The sequence below is a fragment of the Tupaia chinensis genome, unplaced genomic scaffold, assembly GCF_000334495.1.
Source record: "Tupaia chinensis unplaced genomic scaffold, TupChi_1.0 Scaffold000622_1, whole genome shotgun sequence".
NCBI lineage: Eukaryota > Metazoa > Chordata > Mammalia > Scandentia > Tupaiidae > Tupaia > Tupaia belangeri.
Genome location: NW_006160142.1, coordinates 5,507,108 through 5,517,851, shown reverse-complemented (window position 1 = coordinate 5,517,851; position 10,744 = coordinate 5,507,108). Strand labels below are relative to the sequence as shown.

Sequence of the window (10,744 nt, the reverse complement as noted above, 5' to 3'; positions counted from 1 at the left end):
CACACACACACACACACACACACATACATACACACACACATACATACACACACACACGCACACAGGCTTCCAGCGTGAGTTTAAGCCACCAGGTCCGGGACTTGAACTGTGTTCGACTACATGCGAGTCCAGTGACACAGCCATTACGCCAACTGCTGGTCATTGAAAGAATTTTAATGGTATTATTGTGAAGACAGAATTACATAAGACAGTTGATTAAAAGTTGAAGATAATTATTGGATCCTTTTTCTTTTTTTTTAAGTTTTGTTATATGGCTGTGCACTTGGGGGGGCAGGGGAAGGCCACACCACAACGCCTTCTCCAGTTTTTCGGAATTTTGAGCATGTGCACACACAAGTGCCCAGTATGATTTTTCAAGCTGTCAAGTCCAGGACTCAGTCGGCCATGTGGGATCCTGCCCCTTAACCTGCTGGCCCCTGGTAAATGTTTTTAAATTAATCAAATGTGATTGTCTTTTTTTCTTAGATGGTATGATTTTTGAAGCCATTGGGTCCAGGACTCAGTCAGCCATGTGGGATCCAACCCCTGAACCTGCTAACCCCCAGGTGAATGTTTTAAATTTATCAGATGTGGTTTTCTTTTGTTTTTAGGTGGATATCCTAAACCTACCCAAATTCTTGCTGGTGATAGACCTGATAATCACTGGTTACATTATGATAGCAAAAGTATACCAAGGACTAAAAAGGAATGGGAGTCAAGTTACTTTGTGGAAAAAACTCACTGGGGCTACTATACCTGGCCGAAGTAAGTTGTACCGTACTGTGCACCTTATTATTCAACAGCCTTCGATATAATTTTTGTATCCATATTTTATTTCTGGGGTGATTCAGAGGCACTCGGGGATTTTTTCCCTGCTTCTCTCTTTTCTTTCTTTTGCTCCTGCCTCATTCTTGCCTCTTTCTTTGTACCAAAACCTTGAGCCTTCCTTAATCCTGCTTCATATATGGCTAAGGTGGTCGCTGAAAGCTGCGCTAAATTTTATTCCTTCCCATTTGTGTAAACCAGTTCAAAGAAATCTTTTCTCTTGTCAACTCCAATCATTTATGTCATTAGGAGACAGTGATATGATACATTTTAAGGTTGAGACTTAGCAATGTATTCATATCCTCAAGTTAGCATCCAGTTAGAGTTCATTAAAAGTGCCTTTCATTGGTTTCTGTCTTTGAAGCTCTAGTATTTTTTCTATGTATGTTACAAATATGAACTCTTACTGTGTAGGAATATGGTTGTTTATGCTGGTGTGGAAGAGCAGCCCAAGCTTGGCAGAAGCAGAGAGGATATGACAGAGGTAAGCATTCCATTTCACCAGGGTTCACATTCATCTTATTTTTTGGTCACCGATGTATTTCAGTCTCAGTTTAGGTCTTTCTTTTAACTGATACATTTCAGTATACCACTGAGTCAATAATTCTGAATGTGTACATGTTCCCCCCTGCCCCTCTTCCACTGTGGCCATTTGACATGGGTCGCAGTGTATCTAGGGTTACTCTCAAGCTACTGTCCCACTTAACATTCCCTTGGTGTTAGCTACTAGTTTCTTGTATCAGTTCTTTCTGTCACAAGCTTGTTAAAGACAAAGATAATGATGGTTAGTTTTTTATTGTATGTTATTGGTGGGTAATCATTAAACAGATGTTTATAGATTTAAATTGAAGCCACTCTGTTTCCTTATCACTTTGAAAGTTGATTAAAGGCTTTTATGTTTATATCCTACTCAAGGTAATGGAGTTGTATCTTCCATTTTATAACTGAATAAAATTTCCCTTTTGACTGCTGTTGTTGCATAATTATGGAAATAACTTGTTGGGGTTTAGTTGACAGTTTTGAGGATTTTTGTAAATTGCACACCAGGTGACATCATAACCTTATGTCTTCATCTCCCAAGCAGAATGTTCATTTTAATTCAGAAGTGTAAGAAAATGAGAAGCAGACTTGAAGATATTAAGAAAAACTCTTAGCTATTTTTAATGGGTTTAGTGTTTTTAGGACATGATATATTTTGGTTCTAGAAAGTATTATAATCTCTATGAAAACTAAAAATTCTTTATAACAAAAAGTACAGCCTGCTGCTGAGTATTGAAATCTTATTGAATTTAAAATTTTCAGAATCATACTTTTAAATAGATGTTAAACACTGAATGTTGTTCTCTCTTTTTTTTAACTTTATAGGCAGAACAGATTATATTTGATCACTTTTCTGATCCTAAATTTGTTGAACAGTTAATTACTTTTCTATCTTTAGAAGACAGAAAAGGAAAGGATAAATTTAATCCACTTCGTTTTTGCCTCTTTAAGGTAACTATATTTTAAGGTAACTATATTATTTATATATTTTCTTCATAAAGCTAAGGAACTATTCAATTTGTAGGTTCATACATATTTTTTCTTAAGAATTATTTATTTAATTTTATTTATTCATCCCCCCCCCCTTTTTTTTTTGGAGAGGTTTTGCTGTAGGGTGCGTGCGCTCGCCATACAGACAGAGAAGATAGAGAGACAGAAAGCAGGAAATCACCCCCCAGGGAGGATGGCCATGCCGCAATCCCTTCTCCTCCATTCTCCTCTTGGGATCTTGGGCACGCACACACACACGCCTGGCGTGAGTTTAAATCACCGGGTCTGGGACTCGAACCACGGTCGACTATGTGGGAGTCCAGCGACATAGCCATTACGCTAACTGCTGGTCCCTTCATTCACTTTTTTAATTTGGTCAGAGAGACAGAGAAAGAGAGGGAAAACGAGAAAGCAAGCCACCAGATCTAGCACTTGAACCATGGTTGGTCATATGGGAATGTCCAGCACCTTAGCCACCTTGCCACCTGCTGACCTTGGGTTCATAAGTTTTAAGTGTTTGATCAGTTTGAGTTTAGCCATTGATGTTTATCTAAAATGGCATTGGAACTTATACCAGTCATATTGATCTTGGCTTAAAGTTGAGGACTCTCTCTCTCTCTCTCTCTTATTTTCCCTTCAAGGCAAGGTTTTTTTTTTTTTTTTTTTTTTTTTTTTTTTTTTTTTTTTTTTTTTTTTTTTTTGTGTTTTGCCAGACAGACAGAGAGAGACAGAAAGCGAGAAATCACCCCCCCCAGGGGGTATGGCCATGCTGCAATCCCTTCTCCTCTATTTTCCTCTCTGGATCTTGGGCACGACACACACGCGCCCGTCATGAGTTTTAAGCCACCAGGTCTGGGACTCGAACCGTCCAGCGACATAGCCATTATGCTAACTGGTCCAAGGCAAGTTTTTTGAAGTTTGTGATTAGTACTGGAAGCAAAAAAACTCTGTATGCATTTCTTTTTTATTTTCAATTTGCTTTGGTAAATTATGATTTTCTTTTGGTAGAGAGATTTTTTGCTATAGGGCATGTACACTTACTGGAGAGACAGAGAGACAGAGACAGAAATAGAGAAATCACCCCTCCCCAGCATGGATGATAATATTCCAGTCCCTTCTCCTCCACTCTCTTCTCAGGATCTTGGGCATGCACACGCATGTGCCTGGCGTGAATTTCAAGCCACTGGGTCCGGGACTGAAACCACAGTCAGCTATGTGGGAGTCCAGTGACGATAACCCTTTCGTCATCTGTTGGTCCCAATTGTGATATTTTTAATGACAGAAAGATTATTAATGTCTGTTTGATTGTTTATATTTAATGCATTATGTAAAATGATAGTATTTCTCTTTAAATTTTTTAAGAGAGATTTTTGCTATAGATTTAATTTTATTTATTATTTTTATTATTTTTGAGAGGTTCTTGCTATAGGGTGTGCACACTTGCCAGAAAGACAGAGAGAGACAGAGAGGCAGAAAGTGAGAAATCACCCCCCCACCACCATGGGGAATGGCAACGCCACAGTCTTTTTTTCTCCATTGTCCCGGGATCTTGGGCACTCACGCATGCACGCGCCCACACACCATGCCCAGCATGAGTTTTAAGCTGCTGGATTCGGAACTCAAACCGCAGTCAACCATGTGGGAGTCTATTATGCCATTTGCTGGTCCCCAAATGACTGTCTTTTTCTTTTTTTTTGAAGAGATTTTCGCTATAGGGAGCGTGCGCTTGCCAGACAGACAGAGAGAGACAGAGACAGAAAGCGAGAAATCACCCCCCCAGGGGGGATGGTCACACTGCAATCCCTTCTCCTCCATTCTCCTCTCGGGATCTTGGGTGTGCACACACATGCGCCCGGCGTGAGTTTTAAGCCACCGGGTCTGGGACGCAAACTGCGGTTGGCTACGTGGGAGTCCAGCGACATAGCCATTACGCTAACTGCTGGTTCCCCCCAAATGAGTATTCTTAACCATTTTAACTTGTAGACATTATTTAAGTAGTTAAATTCTGAAGGAGAGAACACTTGGAGTTTTTAGAGCTCCATAGTAAGACAGAAAATAATTACAAATGTATTAAAATTGAGATGATAGTCATTTAAGTACTGAAGAACTTTTCCATTTTTATAGGGTATATTCAGAAATTTTGATGATGTCTTTCTGCCAGTTCTGAAGCCCCATTTGGAACGTTTGGTTGCAGATTCACATGAAAGTACCCAACGATGTGTCGCAGAAATTATAGCTGGTTTAATCAGAGGTTCTAAACATTGGACATTTGAAAAGGTAATGTATTTGTACAAGCCCTGTTAAATGCTGTTATTTATGTAGCAATTCCAAGCACTTTAGATGTTGATACTTAAAACGTGATATATTGAATTCCATGAAATTGGGCAAATAGTTATAAAACAATCAGGCAGTGCATAACTACATTTCAGTCACCAGTGGACCACAGTTCTCATGATGGGCCCATAGTACTATATAGGTATGTGATAGATAGTGCCATCTAGGTTTGTGAAGTACACTGCTTGCACACAACAAAATTGTGTAATGATGTATTTCTCAGAACTTATTTCTTTTTTCTTTTTTTTTTTTTTTTTTTTTTGTTTAGTTGTTTTAAGAGAAAGAGATTTTTGTTTTAGGGCATGTGTGCTAGCCAGAGAGACAGAAAGTGAGAAAGCACCTCCCAGAGTGGATGGCCACACTGCAGTTCTTTCTCTTCCTGTCTCCTCTCAGGATTTTTTGAGCACACATGCACGTCTGCCCAGCATGAGTTTCATGCTGCTGGGTCCAGGACTCAAACCTCAGTTGACTATGTGGGAATCTAGCAACATTACATCATCTGCTGGTCCCTGCTTTTAAGTGATATATGACTGATAATATGACTTGTACTTTTGAGTACAAGTCCCACACTAGTTTTGTATCAGTGACATTTGATATCTTTAAAAATTTGAATTCTTTCCCCACACTGGGGGTAGAAATCATGGTATGTTGTGTTTAAAAAAAAAAAGAAGGAGAATTCAGATTTCTCTTGACTAAAAGGAAGACCCTGGTCCTGTGTTACAGGGCTGTATCAGTTGGCTGATTTTGCATATAGGCTACTCCTTTTATGAAGCCTCTCTAGCTTCTCATTAAATCTTTTGTCATGGCCTCCATTCTTGTAGGCAGTTTGACTTTGATACCCTCTTCTTAGACAATCCACTTTTTATTTGTAAGATTTCATTTTTACACACCTGTTCTATGTTAGTTTAGTGGTAAGATGCACTAGACTGAACATTTCAAATGTCAGAAATCCCTGAAGATAGGTAGGCCTTTGTTTCCTCAAATTTGGTTTCTGGCCAGCTTTTAGGAGGACTGTGAATAGTTTTGCTTATAAGAAACACGTTTAAAGCCAGCTAGTGGCATAGTGATTAAGGCGACTGGAACCCAAATGACTGACTGTCCTGTTCCCGTCCAGAATCCTGTAGCTTTAGAAACATGCTAGGTATCTATGTGTGCATACCCAGAATCTTGAGGGAGAAATGGAGGTGGAGGAGTAGGGATTAAAGTGTGGCCATTCCTTATGAGTGTCCCCAATCCCTCCCCAAATGCACATGTCCTCTTGCAAAATTATAAAAGGAAAGAAACGCGTTTATTTAAACTACCACGTTTATCTTTGTCATCTTGTCTGTCATTATCAGAGCCACTTTCGAGTTGTTTGAGATATTTTTTGTTTGTTTGTTTTATACCAATGCCCAGTGCTACCTTTGAAAATCTAAGCTATCCTTGCCCATTTGTCCTTTTTTACTGTTATAAAGGGTAGTCCATGGACTTGCAACATGGGCATCATTTGAGAACTTGGTAGAAAAGTAAGATCTCAAGTCTTCCCTGACATGAATCAGTACTCAGATTTTATCACAATCTTGGGGTAATTTGTGTACTCACTAACCTGTGAGAACATGTAAACAAATACATTCAGCACTGTACAACCAAGTATTTTAAAAGTATATTTGTAGAAATGTGGGACCAGCAGATGGCATAATGGATATGTCGCTGGACTCCCATGTAGTTGACCGTGGTTTGAGTCCCGGACCTGGCAGCCTAAAACTCATGCTGTGCTCTTGTACGTGTGTGCCCAAGATCCCAAGAAGAAAATGGAGGAGAAGGGATTGCAGTGTGGCTATCTGCTCTGGGGTGGGGGTGGGGGGTGATTTCTCACTCTATCTCTCTATTTCTTTCTGTCTCTCTGGTGAGTGCATGCACCCTATAACAAAAATCTCTCTTTCAAAAAAAGTTTATTTATAGGAATGCAAGGTGGGGAATTTGGTTCTTTAGTGTTTTTCTTTATTCATGATAAAGCACATGCATATGTATGAGAGAGGGACAGGAGCATCCTCCACAGGATCTGGTCAGGCTGTGATCCCCCTCCTCTGGTCCACTAGCCTGTTGGCTCTTATGCATACACGTGTGCCTGGCATATTTCAGCCTGGTCAGACCAGGGATTTGAGCCATTTTTGTCATGTTGGATCCAGCTTTTCTTCAGTGGTGTATTTGTGCTACACTAGGAATTGGCTCCAGGACTTGGCATGTGAAAATTATACTTCAGGCCAATTACTAAAGTATATTAAAATATGATTGCATCTTATCTTAAAATTTAAGTAAGTAACCTTGATAAACATGTACAACTTAAAATTATTTGAGGTTTTATTTCAGCCCAGTGTATTATTTTTCAGAATTTTCAAAAGAAAACTACTCATAGTACTATGAAAGGTTTTATACAGAACCATATAAAGTATCTCTTTTCTGAATAATTTTCTAGAAAAAAATATACTCATCTGTACCTGAATATGTATGATGATAATATAATAAAGTGCTTTCCTGTATTATTTGAGTACTTTAAAGATAAGCTAAGTGGAACCAGCAGGTAGTGTGGAGGTTAAGGCACTGGATTCCACATGGCTGATGTGGTTTGAGTCCCAGACTCGGTGACTTGCTTGCCAGGCACATGTGTGTGCTTGCACCAGATCCTACCAAGACGCTGGAGAAGGGGCTGGCAGGTGGTGTGGTAGATAGGGGCGCCGGACTCCCACATGGCCAACCACGGTTCGAGTCTTGGACCTGGTGGCTTGTTTTCTCACTTTCTCTCTCTCAATCTCTCACTTTCTGTGTCTTTCAGGTCAAAAAAAAAAAAAAAATGAATAAATAAAATTAAATAAATAATTCTTTAAACAAAAAAAGGCTGGAGAAGAGATTGTGGTGTGGCCATCTCCTTTGCGAGCAATTTCTCACTTTCTGTGTCTCCTCTCTGTCAAGCACACACACCCTACAGCAAAGCTAAAAATAGTAATGATGGTGATAATTTAAATGCTACATCAGTTTGTGTGCATTTCCAGGACAAGAGCTATTTGAAAAATAGATGTTCTAGTGGCATTAACTTTTACCCATGTGTTTTGTTTTGAGTAGGTGGAGAAGCTTTGGGAACTTCTATGCCCTCTGCTTAGAACAGCTTTGTCCAATATTACAGTAGAAACATACAACGACTGGGGAACTTGTATAGCAACATCATGTGTAAGTTCTCATGCTTCTCCCCTTCCAGTTCTTTCATATCCTGCCTCAGAGTGTGTGAAATCTCATGATACCTCTTAAATCTTGAAATTCTGTTCTCACGTTTGTAATCGTAAATAATTGGAGATGGTTTTTATTTAGCCTTTCAAATAAGCCTGGAGTGATAACTCCTGTTTTTATCGTATCTTTTTTACTGTGGTAGTGCATTTTTTAATTGACTGACAAGTCAAATCATGTATTTGGAAATGAAATGTACATCTAGTAAAGGCTACAAAATACAGTATTCAGGGTATTATTTTGACACCAAGTATTTCTATAGTTATACAGTTTATATACTTTTACGGCCAATCTATTTACCTAAAAACACTTTTCTTGTAGTTAACATGAGCTTTGATAATTCCATTTGGATTTCACCCACCTTTCAGATTTAGTTTTATTTTCTTCCTCTATGCTTAAATGTATTTTTAATATTTCAAGAACAATTAGATATGATTTGTTTACAGAATTGTAGTTTCATTTAATTTTTACTTTATGTTTTTAACCTAGGAAAGCAGAGATCCCCGGAAACTTCATTGGCTTTTTGAGCTGCTATTGGAATCGCCGTTGAGTGGTGAAGGAGGATCCTTTGTAGATGCATGGTAAATAAGGCCTATGAAGTTCTGAGCTAACTGAAATATAAATATCAGTAGAAATCATCTATACTTCTACAACCTAGATAAAATAATTATTTTTTTCTAGAAGCTGTTGTGGTCTAGTTTATTACAACATATGATACTTAGAGTTATTTCTCAATTGGGAATAAAAAGGAGGAATTGAGGTTATGTTAGCAATCAAACATGAGTGAGGTTCAGCTTTCTCTGCTGTCAGTTCTTTTTCAGGAACTTCTTTCTGTGCCATGACAGTTTTAACTTCTATATCACTTCTCATTTTTCACATACTCTTACTAAGAAAGATACAGAGTCACTTCCCATAACAATAGCAATTAAGTGCCCTGCTCGGCAGTCGGATCCCACATCACTGACTACAGTTTGAATCTTGGCTCTAGCAGCTTAAAACACACATCAAGTGTGTGTGCATGCGTGTCCCAAATCCTGACAGGTTAGAGAAATGGATGAAACAGGATTGAGGCATAACCACGCCCCATTTAGTGAGTCCTCTCTTTTTCCCTCATTCTCTTCCTCTTTACCCTCTCCAAATGCATGTCCCTCCTGGAAATAAAACTACAAGAAAAATACAAAGAAAAGAGAAGTCATTTTAAGAAAAACTGCACTTGATGAGGACATATGGAACTAGAGAAGGTTGATGGACAACAGAAAAAAATCTAGATAATACTATTTAAAAAGAATAAGTACTTAATAAATTAGAGAGAAAGATTTTATTCTGATATTTAAGGATGAATATGATACATATTATATAGTCAGTATTTCTTTCCATTAAATACTAGTGGAGATGAAATGCAAATTCACAGAAATGATGTATTAAAAATTAAAGCTTCTTAAAAATGCTATTTTAAATTGTAGATATTTTATATATTAGGTGAGAAAATGATGATGTTTTAATTGAAATACAGACATTGTTTGTCTATGGTGTCAATGTGGAAAGTAGAGAGGGCTTTAATGCAACCCTCTTGTGCTTTGCTTGTAGTCGACTTTATGTACTACAAGGCGGCCTTGCTGGAATGGAGAGTGCCTGAGCTATTGCACAGACTGCTGAAGTATTTGGAACCCAAGCTCACCCAGGTTTACAAAAATGTCAGGGAAAGAATAGGAAGGTAGGTACCATTTTCTCTGTGGTGTGTTTTACCTCTTGAGTGCTTTTTTAATTTTAGCATCTAACGAATATATATTGGCTCTGTGTCACCAGTAAGTTTTCACGTTGTTGTCTGCTTCAAATTTTGTTTGCTATTGTGTTGTAGAGAACGAGACAAGACACTCTAAGTATAAACTAAGATAGTGGTGTGCCTAGAAGCCAGAAGTGAGCAGTTAGTACACCTCATTATAAATACTTCAAAATTTCAAAGCTGCTTTTGCAAACAAGCACAGTTTCTGAACGGGAAGATTTACTTTGACTGGGTCCAAACTTTTGAACCTCAGTTTTATGGATACTGTGGGATCTCTTCTTACTACTCTGTATTTTATTTTGCAGTGTGCTGACCTACATATTTATGATAGATGTTTCCTTGCCAAATACTGCTCCAACGGCTTCCCCATGTGTCCCTGAGTTTACTGCTAGAATCCTAGAGAAATTGAAGCCCCTCATGGATGTGGATGAAGAAATTCAGAATCATGTTATGGAAGAAAATGGAATTGGTGAAGAAGATGAACGAACTCAAGGCATTAAACTCTTAAAAACCAGTGAGTGGCTAAAATGGGAAAAAACTCATATGAAAACAAATACTTATTTTGATTGATTATCCTATAGGGTTTTTCTCTACTTTTTTTTGGAGAGTTTTTTTGTTTGTTTGTTTGTTTGTTTTTTGCTATAGGGCATATGTACTCGCCAGAGAGAGAGAGAGAGAGAGACACACAAACAGAAATTGAGAAATCACCCTGCAGTGGGGATGGCCATGCTGCAGTCCCTTCTCCTCCATTCTCCTCTCAGGATCTTGGGCACACACGCACATGTGCCCGATGTGAGTTCAAGCCACCAGATCGGGTACTCAAACTGTGTGGTTGACTACATGGGAGTCCAATGACAAAGTCATTATGCTAACTGCTGGTACCTTTAAAACAGGGAATTTTATAGAATTATTTAATTTAATTTGTCACTATTTATTTTTTAAAATTTGACCAAAGAGAGAGAAAGCAGGAGGGAAAGTGAGAAAGCAAGCCACCAGGTCTGAAACTTGAATTTT

The 10,744-nt window shown here is 38.4% G+C and overlaps 1 protein-coding gene across 1 annotated transcript in view; it reads left to right on the top strand.

The window, feature by feature from the left end:
- Window positions 1-10,744, top strand: part of PSME4 (proteasome activator subunit 4) — a 104,483-nt gene that overhangs the window by 79,043 nt on the left and 14,696 nt on the right. Inside the window, 9 exon segments of the mRNA XM_006159028.3 lie at window positions 612-765; window positions 1,240-1,309; window positions 2,191-2,316; window positions 4,480-4,632; window positions 7,789-7,893; window positions 8,437-8,528; window positions 9,535-9,564; window positions 9,566-9,661; window positions 10,036-10,244. Of these exon segments, the coding sequence (XP_006159090.1) occupies window positions 612-765; window positions 1,240-1,309; window positions 2,191-2,316; window positions 4,480-4,632; window positions 7,789-7,893; window positions 8,437-8,528; window positions 9,535-9,564; window positions 9,566-9,661; window positions 10,036-10,244 (1,035 nt within the window).